Here is a 19,923-nt window from a genome sequence, read left to right on the forward strand (position 1 = left end):
GATGCCTCGTCTTGTAAAACCCATATTGAGTCGAGCCTGAAGGGTGGTGGAGAATGCTTTTGACGTTTTATTTTTGGTATTTCATGTGTTACGAAACCTCTGCTCTTGGGTCCTGAAGTAGCCAAGTGGGTTGTAATGGCATGTGTATACCTCCACAAATTTCTATGTCAAAGTTCAACTTTGTCCAATTTATATTGTCCAACGGTGCTTTGGATACAGAAGAGAATGGGGAGGTTTTACCTGGTACTTGGAGAAATCAACGCGATATTACATCTCTACTTGGTTAGAGAAAACTACCAAGGAAACCATCTACGAATGCAAAAGAAATACGAGATGCGTTTGCTAAATACTTTAAGACAAATGGAGATAAATGATTATGTACTCATAATTTGATTATTAGTATATCCGGGGGCACGGCAGTGCCCCCGCCAAGTCGAGCGCGAAGCAAACACTGCCGTACCATCCTTTACTGGAACCATTTCGCAGCATTTTCAGGCCCCTATTTGAGAACCTCTGGATAAGACCAGAACGCAGAAATTTTCGTCATCCAGTAAGCTATAAAATCACATACTTAAAATAAAAAATTTCAAGTCTGTAGGTCATTTAGTTCCGAAGTTAAGCGAAAGCAAAGTTTCGCATTTATGACACTCACTCACTCACTCACTCACTCATGATCATCAGAATAGAACTAGTACTTCCCATAAACTCAGAGAGCTGAAATTTGGTACAGAGTTAAAGTTTAATGGCCACATAAAGGGAAAACTATAAAAACTAGGATAATCGAAGATCTGGAGTACCTGGTGACCCTTATTTGAAAACACAAGAGCCCAACCAAACTATTAAAGATCGACATACCGCCTTTACAAAAAATATTCAACTTGGTTTGCCTCTTTATTTGAAGTCAAAAATCGAAGGTCTGAAGTATCTCATGAAGAACCCTCAGCTTGTCTCACCTGTATTAGAGATATGGTAATGCCTCCTTCTACTATTGGTACATAAAAAAATCGACTGTCAATGCAAAAATCCAGCGTAGTGGGATACATCTTCTAATTTAATCTAGCCTATTGCTTCCCACTGCTGGGCGAATGCCTCCCCTTCTGCTTTTAATACGCATATAAATAAAATTAAAGGAAAACTCTGGATAAGATTAGATTGGCTTTTATACTTATACTTACAAGTTTACAAGAAGAAATAGTCGAACAATTAACTTATTCTACTCGAACATTACACAAATTAAATAAACAAATTACACTAAAATATTAAATAATTTCGCTCAAAATTTGGTCAAAATATAAGTCATTGGACTAAGAGTGGCGGTGATACCCGCACACGTCGCTAGATGGCGCTGACTGTATTTTAAAAATCGCTTACATTTGTTTTTCCGATAACCTTATATTGCGAAGTGGCAACCGGCTGCGTTACAGTCGTTTACGACATTCTTCTACTGCGCTTGAAAACGTTTGCTAGGGATTAGGAGGGATTATTTGCATTTGTTTGATTTCGCTTATTATTTCGTGAGGTTTGCTAAGGTTAATTAGCAGGTTGTTATTATAACAATTCGAAGATTTGAATAGGTTAGGAAATTTATGATTAGTGACGGATTACTGATTATTACTTAAATATTAGATTTAAAAGTACTTTTAATTGAATACTATATTTAATTGTTAGTTATTTAGTACTCTTAGTTTTCTAGGTTTAATTTACAGTTAGGCAGTGAGGTGGGACCCGGTAGACCAAACAAAGCCTAAACAATTGGTAGTAAAATTCACTAATATGTAATTTGATTCACGAATTATTTCCTATTAGGTCAAAATTTGAGATCATACCCCGGACATACGTGTACAGAGAACAATTCCCAATCTGTGTGGCGTATCTATGCCCTAACAATTCACAAGAGCCAAAGTTAAAAAATGCCCTCATGGACATTGGCACCTCCATATTCTCTTGTGGCCAAGCCTACGTGGCGCTTTCACGAGTAACCAATCTTCATGGGGTGCACCTCATTAATGTTGACTTCAAGAGTATAAAAGCTCAAGTTCAGCGATCACCGAATACAACCGGCTTAGGTGTAAATACCGCGCCGATCTTTCAGAAATTAAACCGTCTAAACCGTCTAAAAGAATAAATAATGAACGCGAATGGGCAATACGAAAAACTGTTGCTACTGTACAAGAATCAGAACCCGAAAAAAAGAAAAGAAAGATTTGTAATAGTAAAAAAATTGTTAGTGTGCTTATAGTATAGACTGTGGTTCTGTGTGAGTATGTGCATATGTGTTCATCAACTTACTTCAATTTGCAAGCTGTATTTCAGTGCATTATGGAGAGAAAAAATGATTAAGTTTAATTTAATACCTCTAGTAAATTAAAATCCCACCAAAAACATTCTGTAAAAAAAATTAGCCAAGTCTCGATGGAGCTACTTGTTTATCTATAAAAAGTAATGATATCTAGCAAAGTCGTGCCAAGTCTAAGGTTCCTTACTGCGATTTCTTTATTATTATAGTTAAGGTAAATGTACCAGTAGTCGTCATGCTAAGAAGAGTTTTAGAAAAAAAAAAATTGTGTACATAACCTCGTAGGTGTATTACTGCCCCTACATGTTTGTTTTTAACCTCAAACTTTACTCTACAATGCTATCCAACACTCTTCGATAAACACAAATTATTTTTGTAGATTTATAATTTTGAAAAAAGTGTGATTTCGAGCCAGTAGTCGTCATGCAAATTTTCGTGTTTGCCAGTGTTCGTCACATGTTTGTGCCAGTAGTCGTCATGTGCGATTTCGGCTGCATTAGTTTTAATTCATGGATCCAGAATGATAGTATTGTACTATTTGGGCTTCAAATTTTATTTGGTACTATATTTTAAACATCAAAATGGCATTTCATAAAGATCGTTCAGTAATATAATGAATAATCCTCATTAAATTTTGAATTTACTTACAGCACTCACGGAACAAAGAGGGACAGCACAACTAACATGAAAATATTAGAGCTGTAGCAAACCGTATGTATTCTTTACTGAGTAACGGATGTGCCGTCTAGTAACGAGTAACGAAACGTTACACACGGCTGTATTTTGTTACTCGCATTTCTCGTATATTTTACGCATGCGCGCGCATATTCGATGAATTTACGTTACAAAGAACGATGTTTGTTTATTAATAAAGTATAATTTGGAAATTCCTCGTCTAAGTTTTTTTACTGTTTATTAAAGGTATTATGTGTGTAGACAAAGTTTGAGATTGGAACAGAAACAACGTAACAAAGTATTTTTTTACAAATTAGAAATATGTATGTTTTTGTTTTTCACTATCGCGTATTTTCACGTTTTTTTTTGTTCTTATCTTAAAAGAGATATAATAAAGCCGCTCTAATGAGATTTAATTGTTTCTTGGTTAACAAAAACTGTTTAATTATCAAATATTGTTAATTGTTTATATTCTATTTATTATTATTTACGCGACGTCATACTGTACGCGTACGCAATACGACTCGATTCGTTGCTGCAACATAACATAGCATGTTATGCAGTATCACAAATAAAATTTAAAAATGAATCAGGGCCCATCTTCCTACCCAAGGGCGATTTGCCTTTGTGTTTATCGGACAATGTGTTCCTTGGCACACTATTTTTTTCCGCTGCTCATTTTATACTTATACCATTCGCTACATCTTTAAGAGCAGTTTCCATGGCTGACTCTTCATACAACAGTATTTTCCGTTTTGGCATTTTGCCCTGTAATTAAAGAACGAGACACATTACAATGTTTAATTTACTTATTAATGTCAAAATATATATCGAATGGCCCCTAAATTAATGTAAACAACAATGCCTACACAATTTCTGCAATCAATAAAGTAAAGTAATTTCCGACCCAGAAGTCGTCATACACATGCATCGGAAGTCGTCATAGGTGACGACTACTGGATCTGATCATAATAACGTACTTTGTCTATTAACAACAAAGAACCAATATTATTTAAGAACTTTAGGGTGTAACTTAGCACAACTTTAAATAAAATATTAAATGTACCAGTGCTCGTCAGGTATGACGAACACTAGCAATACGAGGTTTTTATTGATCCAGTTTTCGTCACCCTTACTAAATCATACAAAGAAAACGAATTTTTTTAAATAAACACTTTCACCTCTTCAAGAACATTTAACTAACACATTCAGCACAAAACATCACGAATAAACATGAAAAATTACAGAATTAGAAGTAAAAATGTGCATTAACGTCCTTAGTGTTTTAGTATAGGAATTCCCCTATTTAGATTCACTGCTCTACGAACTTTTGATGCACGGACTTTTTTTGATTGAAAATAGTGTTTGTTCCGAAAACTATTGTGGTAATTTCAGCTAGAACGTTGACCAAATTTTTGTCAATACTTAAGTTGGCGATATATTGAGCTACTTCTCTATTATTTACATTTGAAGTTGCTAGTGACGACCATTGGAGCAGTGACGAGTACCGGTGCACTTACCTTAATGGTGTGTGACTTGGCCATTGAAGGGTACACAAGGGTACAAAACCAGGTGCTCCATGACACAATTGCACCAATCTGTCGCCAGAACCACTACCCATTGACGATAAAAAATTGCCACTTGGAAAACGTTGATTCAATAACCAGTCAATTGTAGGCTTGATAAAGCTGCGTATTTCAATAATACTTAAGTGTAGGCGAGCCTGAAACAAACAATATAAAAAATTATTTCCAGTACAGACGGACTTCTAATCATTGATATAAGTCCGTCTGTACGTCTATTTTATGTTAGATCAGTGGTAGATTTGACACTCCAAAAAGAAGAGAGCAGAAGTGAGCATTGTCAATGCTGAATGCATGTGTTGCACAATCAACAACAGCCTAAAATGATACACTAGCATCCAATTACCTATACCAGTATGGGCTATTATCTCGCTTATCAAGCAGATATAACATTACGTGTAAACAAAATTGACTTGTACCCACTAACGTATAAAGAATGTTCAACGGCCAAGTCACACAACATTAACTATAATAATAAAGAAATCGCAGTAAGGAACCTTAGACTTGGCACGACTTTGTCTAGATTTCATTACTTTTTAGAGATAAACAAGCAGCTCCATCGAGCCTTGACTATTTTTTTTACAGAATGTTTTTGGTGGGATTTTAATTTACTAGAGGTATTAAATTAAACTTTATCATTATAGTTTGATTTTCTTCTCCATAATGCACTGAAATACAGCTTGCAAATTGAAGTAAGTTGATGAACACATATGCACATACTCACACTGAACCACAGTCTATACTATCAGCACACTAACAATGTTGAAGTGCCAATCACCTACGATGTGGGACCTTTAATAGACATAAATAACTAAATACATTAAAAGTAGAAACTACGTAACCCCAACAACGTATGTACAAACTCACCTGTGACTTTGTTCCCTGCGAGGCGTTTTGTGAATGTGATGAGTTGAGAGTGTTTTGCACTGGTTTTTGTCCTTTATAACTCTCAAAGCCTCATACGGTCATTAGCTAACCATTTGCTCCTGTATATCTCATCCTCACGTGCAAACAATAATCAATTCATGATTACACTTACTATTATTTTATGTATCTGTCTATTTGAAGCATTTTGTCTTTGTATACATAACACGTTGAAGCCAGTATCCTTATAAAGTTACATCAAGGGATGCTGATCAATGTACATACATATGTACTGACGTCGTTCCAAGTGCTCCCTTCGCTCGCACAGGTCGTTATGTTCCCTCGTCGCCTCACTAGGGTGGGGGGGGTAGTTCGCGGCTTGAGGAGTCCTGCTGCGCTTGGGACGTTTTTCCGGGAAGCGGGCTCCGGGTGACGCGAAGCGATGAGGAATGCAGGCAGTCGAGCTTCAGACCTGGACCAGGCAAGTCGTGTGTCGCGCCTCGCAAGGGAACAGTTCCACCGGGAACTGAGCAGCTCCGCCCGCATGAGGCCACCACCTCTACCGATCCAGCTCCCTGCCAGCCACGTGGCGACGTCACGACCCCGAGGATCTCCGCTCTACCTGTGAACTGGCCCACAGGGTCTAAACTTAGGCTAGTTGGCGCCCTCAGCAACGGCAACATCGTAGCAGGGACCGGTAGGGCGACAAATGGCGCCCAGCTAGTGTGGCTACCAAATTTTAGGCAAATCAGAAAAAAAAATTCAGCTTGCTAGAGACGTACAGCGCAAACCAGTGAAAAACGCAGGCGAAAACGGCATAACTCGCAGGGTAGGGACAAAGGACTTCAGGCGCGCAGCACTAGACAGACAGGCGCCGGGAAACGGGACCCGCTGGAGAAATAAGGTCACAGCACCCCCCACCCCAGCAGCGCGCAGGCTCCAGGACACCACCCCTCCACCCACCCGCCGAGCGCGCACGATAACGCCCGAGGATCACCGAGGTAACACATGTCACCACCGACCGCGACCGCGCAAACATCCGCGGGGCGAGGACGTGCGGACAAGACCGCTCGGACGATAGCGAAGGGAGCGCCCTCCCGGATCTGTCCGCGCCCGCCACCGACGCCGCGACCCGTCGTCCGGGTCTGACAGCCGCGAACCACGCCATGTACGCGGGAGCTGACGTAACCATCGCCATGGAGGAGCCCTGCGACCGCTGCGGAAAACCATACACCAACAACAGCTGCGCTGGTGAGTACCCTCATAAGTGCTGCACATGTCAGTTTCCGCACTTAAGGGCAGAGAGCAATCTCCGAGCCCCGACAGGCTCTCTGTGCGCCGCGAACAGGTGTCCGGGCCGCCATGACGAAGTAGCACATTGTCAACAGTGTGGGACTATCAGGCACCGCGCATGCGCTGACGCACTCGAGTTTGTAAACTTCCGCGACGGACTTTACCTATGTGCCGAGTGCGAAGGACGCGCACGTAGGCGACAGAGTGGCTCCCTGGCCTTAGTGCACCGCCCCCCTAGCGGACCTGTCACTCTCCCAGAATTCACGGGCCACGCCCACGACGACCCGCGTTTATTCCTAAGTGCCTGTGAAGAGAAACTAACCCGGCACAACACAGCGCCCGAAGACTGGACGGAGCGGGTCAGCGGACAGCTGCGAGGGGAAGCGCGCACTTGGTGGTCTCAGGCGGGGGGATACGATGTGGGCTGGGAAGACTTCTCACGCCGGTTGGATGCTCGGTTCAACGACGCGCGCACCCAGAACAAATGCCGCAGTGAACTGTTCAGCCGCGCGCAAGAGAGTGGGGAGAGCGTGGAGGAGTTTGTTTATGGCAAACTCCGGCTTTACCGCCGCCTTTCACTCGGGGGCCGCGCCGACGACGTGCTCCCTTTCATCGTAGAGTTGGTGTCTCCCGAACTACGCCCATTCTTGCGCGGGGTAGTTTCGCACGGACTAGAAAACTTCCTCGCCCGAGCCAGGGACATAGAATACGATCTGATGGCGCACCGACGTACCAAAAACATCGCGACGCCGCGCCCAACTCCGCAAACTCAGGAGGCGGTGCAACCAGAGGACGCGCAAGCAGTCGTTCCGTACGTAGAACAGCCGCCTCCGAGAGATAACTACCGGCCTTACACTCCGCCCCGGGGGAGGGGGGGAGCGTCACAAACCAGCCCGCCCAGCCGGGCCACACAACAACCGCGCCGCGAGGAGCGCCGCGGTGGACCACAGGGTGCCCAAGACAGTCGCCCGCCTCGCTGTCGCTACTGCCCCATGGCGGAAAACCACTGGCACAATGTGTGTCCGACACGCGAGGCCATCTGGCTGGCGCGAAGGGGAGAGGCCGTACCTCCGGGAAACTCCGTCTAGGGAGCAGTGACATCGCTGCCACCGCCCCCCTACCCTTCGTCCAGCCCCGCACACGAGTGCGCCGCCACGGCCACTAGGTCACGATGACGCCCCACCCAAGCGCACCACGTTCCAGGACATCAGGGAGCAACGTCTCCCTCCAAGAAGCGACGCCGCTAATAGGGCGTCGGCGTCACCCCCGCCCGCGTCTGCAGTAGTCGTCCAGCCGCCGTCTCATCCCCCTAGCACTAGTGGGGTCGGCCCGCCTCATCCGTTCGGGGCCCGCCCCAGGTCGCCGGCGAGCGACGCCGCCCACCAGGCATCGGCGCCGCCCCCGCTCGCAGCTGCAGGGCCCGACAAAGCACCACCCTGTCCATCAGGGACCACTGGGGACGGCCCGCCTCATCCGTTCGGGGCCCGCCCCAGGTCGCCGGCGAGCGACGCCGCCCACCAGGCATCGGCGCCGCCCCCGCTCGCAGCTGCAGGGCCCCACTAAGCACCACCCTGTCCATCAGGGACCACTGGGGACGGCCCGCCTCATCCGTTCGGGGCCCGCCCCAGGTCGCCGGCGAGCGACGCCGCCCACCAGGCATCGGCGCCGCCCCCGCCCGCAGCTGCAGGGCCCGACAAAGCACCGCCCTGTCCATCAGGGACCACTGAGGACGGCCCGCCTCATCCGTTCGGGGCCCGCCCCAGGTCGCCGGCGAGCGACGCCGCCCACCAGGCATCGGCGCCGCCCCCGCCCGCAGCTGCAGGGCCCGACAAAGCACCGCCCTGTCCATCAGGGACCACTGGGGACGGCCCGCCTCATCCGTTCGGGGCCCGCCCCAGGTCGCCGGCGAGCGACGCCGCCCACCAGGCATCGGCGCCGCCCCCGCTCGCAGCTGCAGGGCCCCACTAAGCACCGCCCTGTCCATCAGGGACCACTGGGGACGGCCCGCCTCATCCGTTCGGGGCCCGCCCCAGGTCGCCGGCGAGCGACGCCGCCCACCAGGCATCGGCGCCGCCCCCGCTCGCAGCTGCAGGGCCCGACAAAGCACCGCCCTGTCCATCAGGGACCACTGGGGACGGCCCGCCTCATCCGTTCGGGGCCCGCCCTAGGTCGCCGGCGAGCGACGCCGCCCACCAGGCATCGGCGCCGCCCCCGCTCGCAGCTGCAGGGCCCAACTAAGCACCGCCCTGTCCATCAGGGACCACTGGGGACGGCCCGCCTCATCCGTTCGGGGCCCGCCCCAGGTCGCCGGCGAGCGACGCCGCCCACCAGGCATCGGCGCCGCCCCCGCTCGCAGCTGCAGGGCCCGACAAAGCACCGCCCTGTCCATCAGGGACCACTGGGGATGGCCCGCCTCATCCATTCGGGGCCCGCCCCAGGTCGCCGGCGAGCGACGCCGCCCACCAGGCATCGGCGCCGCCCCCGCTCGCAGCTGCAGGGCCCGACAAAGCACCACCCTGTCCATCAGGGACCACTGGGGACGGCCCGCCTCATCCGTTCGGGGCCCGCCCCAGGTCGCCGGCGAGCGACGCCGCCCACCAGGCATCGGCGCCGCCCCCGCTCGCAGCTGCAGGGCCCGACAAAGCACCACCCTGTCCATCAGGGACCACTGGGGACGGCCCGCCTCATCCGTTCGGGGCCCGCCCCAGGTCGCCGGCGAGCGACGCCGCCCACCAGGCATCGGCGCCGCCCCCGCCCGCAGCTGCAGGGCCCGACAAAGCACCGCCCTGTCCATCAGGGACCACTGAGGACGGCCCGCCTCATCCGTTCGGGGCCCGCCCCAGGTCGCCGGCGAGCGACGCCGCCCACCAGGCATCGGCGCCGCCCCCGCCCGCAGCTGCAGGGCCCGACAAAGCACCGCCCTGTCCATCAGGGACCACTGGGGACGGCCCGCCTCATCCGTTCGGGGCCCGCCCCAGGTCGCCGGCGAGCGACGCCGCCCACCAGGCATCGGCGCCGCCCCCGCCCGCAGCTGCAGGGCCCGACGAAGCACCGCCCTGTCCATCAGGGACCACTGGGGACGGCCCGCCTCATCCGTTCGGGGCCCGCCCCAGGTCGCCGGCGAGCGACGCCGCCCACCAGGCATCGGCGCCGCCCCCGCCCGCAGTTGCAGGGCCGAGTCGGTCCAAAACCCGCTTGGGCCGAATGGGGCCAGATGCCGCGGAGCTGATCCGGATCCCAGTGGAGCTGAATGGGCAGTCCATAGCCGCGCTAGTGGACACCGCAGCCACACACACTTATGTCGCGGCCCACCTCATTCCTGAGGGGGACCTGGTGCCGGAGGTCAACACCATCCAGCTGGCCACTACTGGGACTAGCACACTAACGACTGGGCGTGCCCAGGTAAGGATTGGCATTAGAGACATTGTGAGCTGCACCAGTGCCCTGGTTGTGCAGGACCTTCACGATAACCTCATCCTGGGGCTACCCTGGCTGGTGCAAGAGGACGCCACTGTTGAGGTCCGCGCAGGGAGGATACATGTGGGGACCAGGGGCCGCCGAACTGTATATGGGCTGAGGCACACCCCACCCCCTTCCCGGGCCGAACCCCCCCGCCTAGCTGATCTCCGCCACAATGTTCCCCCTGAGTACCACAGATTGTTAGAGACAGTCCTGGAGCAGCAGCCCCAGGTGTTCTCCGCAGCAGACCAACTACGCCGAACCAATGTCACAGAGCATTGCATCCCCACCATCCCTCACATTCCGCCTTACGAGAAACCATTCGGGTTTGGGCCCCGCGAACTACTTGCCATCAGGGAGCAAATAGCAGAGATGTTGTGCGATGGCGTCATAGAGCCTAGCGAGTCCCCATACAACTGTAGGATCGTAATGGCAGACAAAAAAGACGGCTCACTTAGATTCTGTGTTAATTTCAAGCCAATCAATAACCTCACCATCCCCGCACCACCACCCCTCATCAACATCTCAGAGGCCCTCACGAGGTTAGGAGACGCCCGCATCTTTTCGACACTTGACCTGAAGTCGGGGTACTGGCAAGTCCCAGTAAGCCCCAAGGATCGCCCCAAGACCGCGTTCACGGCGCCCGATGGGCGGCGCTTTCAGTTCTGCGCGATGCCGTTCGGGCTGCAGGACGCCCCCGCGACATTCCAGACCATGATGGTCCGCGTCCTGGACGGGTACATCGGCGAGTTTGCCACCGCGTACCTGGATGACGTGATCATCTGGTCACGGACGTGGGAGGACCATGCCCACCATCTCTCGCTGGTCCTCGAACGGCTCGCCACACACGGACTCACATGCGGGCTACACAAGTGTTACATCGGCGCCCGTGAGCTAGAGTTCTTGGGGCACATCGTCAGCGCCGAGGGCTGCTGCCCCATCCCCGAACAGCTAAGCCTCATTGACAGGAAACAGGCGCCCCGCACCAGGAAGCAGCTCCAGAAGCTAATGGGGCTGTTGAACTGGTTACGTTCATTCATTCCCAATTTTGCCACAATCACCGCACCCATGACGGACCTTCTCTCCCCGAAAACAAAGTTCCGGTGGACAGAAGCCGCGGACCAATCACTCATCCTAGTGAAGCAACAGTTCCGCGAGTGCCACAACCTGTCACGTCTGGCCCCAGACAAGCCCATCTTTGTCCAGACGGATGCCAGCCAGGACGGTATGGGCGCGGTTCTCTACCAGGTGGGTGATGATGGGGAGCGGCTGGTAGCAGAGTATGCAAGTGCCAAGTTAAGCCCCGCAGAACGACGCTATCACGTGAATGAGCAGGAGTGTCTCGCAGTGGTGTGGGCCCTCAAACGCTACCGGCACCACCTTGAGGGGAGACCATTCACCCTGCGCACGGATAGTCAGTGTCTGCGGTGACTGGACTCCGCCCAGGGACGAAAATCGAAGTTCACCCGCTGGGCACTCATGCTCCAGGGCTTCACATTCCGTGTCGAACACGTCCCTGGGCGAGAGAACCAGCTGGCAGATGAGCTGTCCCGTCACCCAGACCCCAATACCATCTTCCAAGACACTCAAGGGTGGGATGACCTGATGCCACCGTCCCACCAGCCAGCTACCGGTCTAGCAGCATCACCTCCAGCGGCACTCTACGTCATCGGACGAGCGGATCCCACGGTCCAAGCAGAGGCATCGCCCACCCTGGCCACTCTGGTAGATCACGTTAAACTGGCCCAGCAGGATGACCCAGACACGCAGCGCAACCTGGCAGCATGCGGTGAACGCGCCCTCCCACACCAGCGCAACCTGGACGGGGTCCTGCAGAGCAGGGTGCCGGGTGACATGGACACCTGGCAGACCCATGTACCCCCCACTGCACGACAGCTGGTGCTGCAGTATTTCCACAACCATGACCTAGCAGGCCACCCGGGAGCAGATCAGACCCAACGGGAGATCAGGAAGCTGTTCCATTGGCCGGGCATAGCACGGGATGTCCGGGAATACGAGCGCAACTGCCAGCTCTGCCAGCAGCGCAAGGCCCGCCGGGCCGATGGGATTGAGCAACAGCGCCCCAGGCGACCAGAGGAACCATTCCACACAGTAGCCCTCGATGTCATGGGCCCCTACCCTCGCACGTCGCGGGGCAAGCGGTTCCTCGTCGTGGTCACGGATGTGTTCACACGTTGGTCGGAGGCATTCGCCGTATCCAACGTACGAGCAGGGACAGTAGCAGCCCTAATGGACAATGAGGTCTTCCCCCGTTATGGGTATCCGAAAGTGTTACTAACGGACAACGGGACACAGTTCGCAGGACGGCGGTGGAAGGCCGACTGCCGCAGATGGGACGTAGAGCATCACACTACCCCGACTTACCACCCCAGGACGAACCCGACGGAACGTTGCAACCAGGACATAAAAATCCAGTTGCGCCTCCGTCTGGGGGAAGACCATTCCAAATGGGACCTCCACCTGCCCAAGCTGCTCTATTGCCTGCGGCGGCGGACCAATGTGGTCACGGGCCATACCCCTGCTGAACTGCTTCATGGGCAGAATCTCGCCCTACCAGGGGAGCTCCGGGTCGCAGAAGCAGCAGGAGTTGTCACCCGTCCCCCTGTCACTGACTTTAGAGAAGAAGCACGGCAACACCAGGCTCGATTCCTAGCCACGCGCACTCCACAATCACCAAATCCACCGACGCCATTGGAGCCCGGGCAAATGGTGTATGCCCGGTGTCACCACTTGTCGTCTAGCAGCAAGCGCTACTGCACAGGTCTGAGCCCCAAATGGGCCGCCCCCCGGGAGGTACTGCGACGTCTAGGGCCCACTTCTTACTTGATCCGACTCCCGAACGGTAGGTCGACAAAGATCCACCGGGATGATTTGCGTCTCGTCCCACCCACAGGCGCCCCAACTGTCCCAGCGGGGGACAGGGACAGTGGAAATGACCAGCATACATCCACTGCTCACCCCACGTCCCCAGCTGCTCAACACCCAAGCACTTCTTGTCCCACATCCCCATCAGACCAACACCCAACAACCATTCATCCCACATCACCATCAGATCAACACTTAACTACTCCTTGTCCCACGTCCCCATCAGCTCAACACCTAAGCACCATTCGTACCGCGTCCCCATCAGACCAACACCCATCTACTGCTCACCCCATGCTCCGTTCGAGCGGCGCAACTTTACGCGAGCTCGAGAGCCTGATGGATCAGCTGGACCCAGAGGGATTGTCCGTAGAACTTTACGATGGGGACGACCCAACCCTGCTCAACCTCGTGTCGCATCCGCAGATCACATTCCCTGATGGAATAGACGACGACTCCCGATCCAGTTCGCCAGGATGGCCCGGATGGGAACACTGGCCATTGGACGCGAGCCATGGCAGTTCAATGTTCAGGATGAACATGAAGGAGCCAGAGCAATCCGAAACCGGACCATCTCAGGAAGGACGTCCATGCAACACGCGGCAAGTATTGGTGGAACAGGGCTGCGAGAACAGCCCCAGGACAACGGCAGTTACACCCAGCGGCCTAACGGGAGACATGGATGAAGTCGAACCGCAACGGGAGAGTCAAGGGGAGTCCAGCATCCCGGAGGAAGCCAGACACGAGGGACTGAGGCGCTCTACCCGAGTCCGTGTAGCCCCACGACACCTGGTGGACTACGAATGGGAAAACCCACATGAGAAGATCAACCGAGCGCCACACCCCGATGCACCACGCCTTCATGCAATGACCCTCCTCCCTTTGGATGACCTGTCCATTCTCCCCATCATTGCCAGCCAAACCCCGAGCACAGAACCATCCAGATACATTCCGAACATGGGTGGGGAACAGGCCCCGAGGCAATGCGTGTGACATGGGGCTTCGAGGGGCATAACGGCCTCAGTGAAGGGGGGGGCATTTGACGTCGTTCCAAGTGCTCCCTTCGCTCGCACAGGTCGTTATGTTCTCTCGTCGCCTCACTAGGGTGGGGGGGGTAGTTCGCGGCTTGAGGAGTCCTGCTGCGCTTGGGACGTTTTTCCGGGAAGCGGGCTCCGGGTGACGCGAAGCGATGAGGAATGCAGGCAGTCGAGCTTCAGACCTGGACCAGGCAAGTCGTGTGTTGCGCCTCGCAAGGGAACAGTTCCACCGGGAACTGAGCAGCTCCGCCCGCATGAGGCCACCACCTCTACCGATCCAGCTCCCTGCCAGCCACGTGGCGACGTCACGACCCCGAGGATCTCCGCTCTACCTGTGAACTGGCCCACAGGGTCTAAACTTAGGCTAGTTGGCGCCCTCAGCAACGGCAACATCGTAGCAGGGACCGGTAGGGCGACAGTACTTATAATTTTATTAATACCGATTTTTTAACTTTATAGTAGATGATATTAATAACTAGGTACTTAACTTTTCCGGTTCCTTTAGATTTTGCTTCCTTGGCCTTTTCCCTTCTGAACAAGGAAAGCAAGGAATACATTTTCCCCTTCGCAGATTCCACGCGTATTTCCATTTTAGTGACTATGTCTCCCCAAGCATTATGTTTCTTTTTTTTCTTTTCCTTCTTCTTCTTCCTTTATTACAATGGAATTTATGGTCGGGTTGCCATAATTCTGACTTCCCTTCGTACAGCCCAATCAGCTAAAGGCACTTCTTTTTGATTTTCCACTCCTAAAAAAACACAGTTCACAAAATAAACAGAAACGCACTCCTAATGTAAAACGGACTTCTTGGTCGCACGAGCAGCGCGTGTTCGTATAGACTACGTTACATCCGGCTGCTGGCGGTTCACATCAATGCGCACAACAAACTCCAAACCCTTTGATGTACCGACTGAAGGCGGAACCCGCCCGAACATTCGCGAACTATGTTTGGTGCGGGTAAGCGTTCACACCTACACGCATCCTGTTTGCGAACGTTTTCAAACGGTGTTTGAGAACGATGCAAGCTTGGTGTAAACCCACATTTTTAGTGTATCACCCTCAAATAAATGTCAGTAGGTATATTATGTAAGATCTACTGTAAAAGCAATTTATTTTAACTTATTGCCATTGGTTTCTTATGCCTCAATTGTTTATATTTTATTATTGCTATTAACTGTTGAGCAACTTTACTAGTGACTTAAAATTCTCTTCACTACTATCATGCATCCTAAAAGTTTGCCCTTTTTTTTTTTTTGTGTGCCCATACCCTGTTGTGGTTGGAACCACGGTAAATGGTGAGAATTAGTTCAGAAATTTTAAAGTTTAATGTTATAAATTAATTCTGATTAATGAACTTTTTTTTTTTTTATTATTATTGTGTAAATTTTATTAGCTCGAAAAATTCATGAAGGTAATTAAGTTGGTAAAGTATTTGTGTACCAAATAGTTGAACTTACCATTTTGTGTGCACAACTGACGAATGTGGTTACGCAAGTGCCTTTAGAAAGTTGTAGATAAAATATTATAATGTTTTTTTAATTCACAAACTGTATGACATGTATAATTGCTGGTTCATCATCATGCATATGCATGATATAATTAATATGTGTAATATAAATGCCATGTTATGTGCAGCAGGTTTTCAGCACTGACTACACGGGGCTGCCTTGTATTTCCAGGCCCAGAGTGTTTCAGCGGATGAGAGCAACTACGGGAAGCCCTACCCCTCCGCGGGAGGGTACTGTGCCCCAGACAGCAAGCTGTTTCCAGTGAAGACCTCGAAGCCGATCCCTCCCGCACAGCAGCAGTATCAGCCACTCATGGCACAGCCGTTCTCCACGGGCGTCCATCCGTACGGCAGCCAGCCGCCCGCACAGCCGTACGGCAGCCAGCCACCTGCTCAGCCGTACGGCAGCCAGACGCCCTCCCAGTCATATGGCAGCCAGCCGCTCACACAGCCGTACGGCAGCCAGCCACCCGCACAGCCGTACGGCAGCCATCCGCCCGCACAGCCGTACGGCAGCCAGACGCCCTCCCAGTCATACGGCAGCCAGCCGCTCACACAGCCGTACAGCAGCCAGCCACCCGTCCAGACGTACGGAAGCCAGCCGCCCGCCCAGCCGTACGGCACCCAGCTGTACGGACAGACGCAGACGTACACCATCGGCCCCAGAGCGTCCTCCAGCCCGGCCCCGGCCACCCTCCGCGGCTCCCCGGCCCCGCCTGGTACGAACCTGCAAATAATAGACTCAACAATTATTATAACAATTACAGCTCTGTTGGTTATGGGATTTTTACTAAGCTGGAGGTAGACATACCCTGTTTTATTGCATAATGGTTGCACCGATCTTTTAGGGCTTTGAAATTTGGATAAAAAATCTTGCGTAAATGTCGCATTATGTTTTTGGTCCCACTATTAGATTCCGAGTGTTTTGTGTAGGTATCTTTTCCATTTAACACGATGTATTTTTAAATAGAAATCTAAAATTTATTCGGACATTACCTCTTACTTATTTAAATAACGGAAATACGATGTTGTCTGATGTGTAAATTTTCTTTTAAAGACTTTTAAAACGTTATAACCTCTATCTGTTCATCTGCATCGCCGCGCTGTACCGTTTATAAAAATGTAGCCATCTATAGTTGGCATCGTTCATGTTTGGTTAAGTTGCTTCCTGTACAGAGCACGCACACGTAGTCGAATATCTATATTGATATCTCGCCGATTGCATGCAATGTGCGCTCTCTGTCAAGTGCCGAGTTAACTACATTTGATGGCCCGCACTCTTTCGTGGTAAGTGTGTACTACGATGATAGTTCTGCGTTAGTTCAGCCTCGCATTCGGGTCATATTTAGTTTTTCTATTTAAAGTTGAGGAAAGATTTTTGTTGCATGACTTATTAATTTTAAATGTTCTGCATGCTCTTGCATAGTCCACTATAAATATACTTTTCATGAATGGGTTTTTTTTTTATGAATAACTTTACCGAACAAAAGAAATATTTTTGCATAAAAATCACACCCCTAATTTCAAACTTTATTTTAGTATAAAATGTGCTATGATTATGCGATAAAACACGGTAGATTTTTCAAACCTTGTTCTCTGTCCGGTGAGTGCATACTATCATTGCTTCTCTGTAACAGAGAGGATATGGAGGCTTCGAGTCGCCACAGTCACGGAAAATGTACCTCATTTTCTTTTATGCTCTTTGATTCATATTATGTATTTACTTTGTTTTGAAAGCCAGCCCCATGGATCTTCCGGCACTAAGGCATGTGTGTGTGCATGATGGTTGCCAGTACATTTTATTTCACTGTGAAGGCCAGGCTGGAAGATATTTTTCACCTAGGCGGTTATAGAGTGCTAGGTAGATTTTTCCATTCTAGTTTCTTTTAATGGGTGAATTCATTATTGTTTACTTGGGACCTGCTGTAATGTCAGCAACTAAACAGAAACTTGGCGTTCTTTGTACAGGAAGTAGTATTAAAATTAGAGGTGGGACAATACCACACTTTCGATACTCGATTCTGTATTGTTTTTTCAGTTCAATACTTTAGATACTTCAATACTTTCGATACTCCAGGGAAAAATATTTTCCCATTAAGTAACAATTATTACAAATAACATAAATTAGTTTTAAACTATATAAATTCAATCTATCATACCAGCATTATGTCAGATTAAACTTAAATACATAATGTGTAAATAATTGCATTATATTAATGAAAGATATGAATTCATCATTATATATACATATAATAAAACCACCAGAAATGTAAAATACAGTCCATAATTAAGTAAAGCTGACATGAGAAACACTGACCTTACAAAATGTTTGAAGTCCTTTCTTGGAGGGGGGGAAAAGTCACCAAGCCTAAATTATAAATAAAAAAATTAGGCTATGGTAAATAGAAAATCAGAAATTTTTCCTTGTTTGTTTTATTTTACAAACAACTTTATGCAACAGAACAATTTTCAATAAAATTTTAACTTGAGAAACGTAAAATACAAAACAATCCGATCGTAAGAAAACAATAACAAACGGGTATATTCAGTTCAAAGATTAATGAATGCACAAAATATGAGATCCCTGCCTTGGTGAAGCGCGTGCACCATTTTCATAATCATTACTAGTTTGCGCCACTAGTCTCGCTTGGTGCTGGCCATAGATGCTACTAGCGAAGTGCACAGTCTTCCTGATACTATCCATATCTATGGTGCGATAAAGTTATTTTCTTTCGTTTGCAAAGGTAAACAATGAACGTTTTTCAAAATAAAAGCATTAATTAAAACGTAATTTATCAGGAGGAATATATCTAACAAAAAATTTGTGAATTTTAGGACTTTTCCGCTTCATAAAAATGTATGAAACGGGAAATTAATGATTTTATAAGTGTATGTTCCGGGAAAGTAAACCATTGTAAATATAGTAGTACTTTCGGTAGGACCAAAATTAATCGGCGTATGACACGGGAAAATGTATGAAACTGGAACTGTAGTTGTATTTTGAACGATGGCGACTCAAAACTTAATTCAATACAAATGAACAAGCATTCAGGTATCGAAAAAATGTATCGAACTTACAGTTTCGATACTCGATACTTTGCGATACCGTCAAGTGTCGAAGGTATCGAGGTATCGAAGTATCGAAAATCCCATCACTAATTAAAGTTTATACAACCTAATCGTTCTACATGTATACCTGGGTTCTACACATTCTATGCTACCTCAAGAGGAATTATAAATTTTTATCTCAAATTATTAATGCAGCATTTTTATTTCAGCCGTGTATATCAAAATTTTGTAGTTACATGTCTAATGACCCCAAAAAGTGGTGAAGCATGAATTTACTAAATGCCTGCAAGTTTTATGGGTTCCTAATTTTTTTTCACAAAATGCACCTATATTTCACGTGCTGATTGACACTATTTCTGAAAGCTTCGGGTACATCATAGATTTGTGACACAAGGCACAATTATTTCAATATCTTAAATGTTGAAATTTTTTTATCCAAGAGGATCATTTAATAGTATTGCTGGATGGCAGAATAGTTATATGTTGCTACTTGCTATTTGTCCTTTGCATAGCAATACTTCTTTTATCTTCATTACTTTCATTATTTTGGGAAAGGGTGAATCAGTTTTTTACAAGTTAAACTACTACGCATTTTATATTTATACCTGGTTTTGCGCTGAATTGTTTTGGCTCATAACACAATACTTTGTATTGCTGTAGTTTTTTGAGTAAAAAAATTTTGTTTCCCAGAGAATATCCGAGAAAACAAAGTGAAAATTAATACTGAATCACCTATTATCTTATTTGTTTACACTTTGCATATTTAGTAAATATATAGTTTATGTGGCAAAGATATAATGATACGTATGTTCTTAATACCAACTTTCATAGGGTTCTCTTTTCGTTTAAAAAGTTTTAGTATCCTGGTTGTCATTACTTTTTAGTTTGCATGTGTTTTGTACGAAAGTTTAGCCATCTCCACCAACATTCTGTTTATTTTGAGTACCACTGACATCACGCAATTCCCGCCATGTTGTATGTGGGTCATTCGTAGTGTCACTCTGTAGCCTGATGTTGTCTCGTGTTCAACTTGTGTTAAATTAAAATGATCATAACTGATTCTGGCTACACTCCGCTTTTGATAAGCACAACCAAGCGACTGTTCGGCCTATTTGCCTTCAAATGGTCAACCTTTTAAACATTGGTGGATCTGCCCTCCGACTGATTAAAAATACTGTATTTACTCACAAGTGAGTCACTCCTTCATATGGTTCGCATCCAAAATTTTGGGCAAAAAATCTAATAGTTTCAAGGTAA

At 48.7% G+C, this 19,923-nt stretch overlaps 1 protein-coding gene across 14 annotated transcripts in view; it reads left to right on the forward strand.

Annotated features, from left to right (window-relative positions):
• LOC134533636 (protein transport protein Sec31A) overlaps nucleotides 1–19,923 on the forward strand; it is a 306,350-nt gene that overhangs the window by 153,724 nt on the left and 132,703 nt on the right. For all 14 annotated transcript variants that reach the window (XM_063371142.1, XM_063371141.1, XM_063371143.1 and 11 more), the window contains exon 17: nucleotides 15,770–16,316. In XM_063371142.1, the coding sequence (XP_063227212.1) occupies nucleotides 15,770–16,316 (547 nt within the window). The remainder of the gene's footprint in view (nucleotides 1–15,769; nucleotides 16,317–19,923) is intronic.

The sequence above is a fragment of the Bacillus rossius genome, chromosome 7, assembly GCF_032445375.1.
Source record: "Bacillus rossius redtenbacheri isolate Brsri chromosome 7, Brsri_v3, whole genome shotgun sequence".
Taxonomy (NCBI): domain Eukaryota; kingdom Metazoa; phylum Arthropoda; class Insecta; order Phasmatodea; family Bacillidae; genus Bacillus; species Bacillus rossius.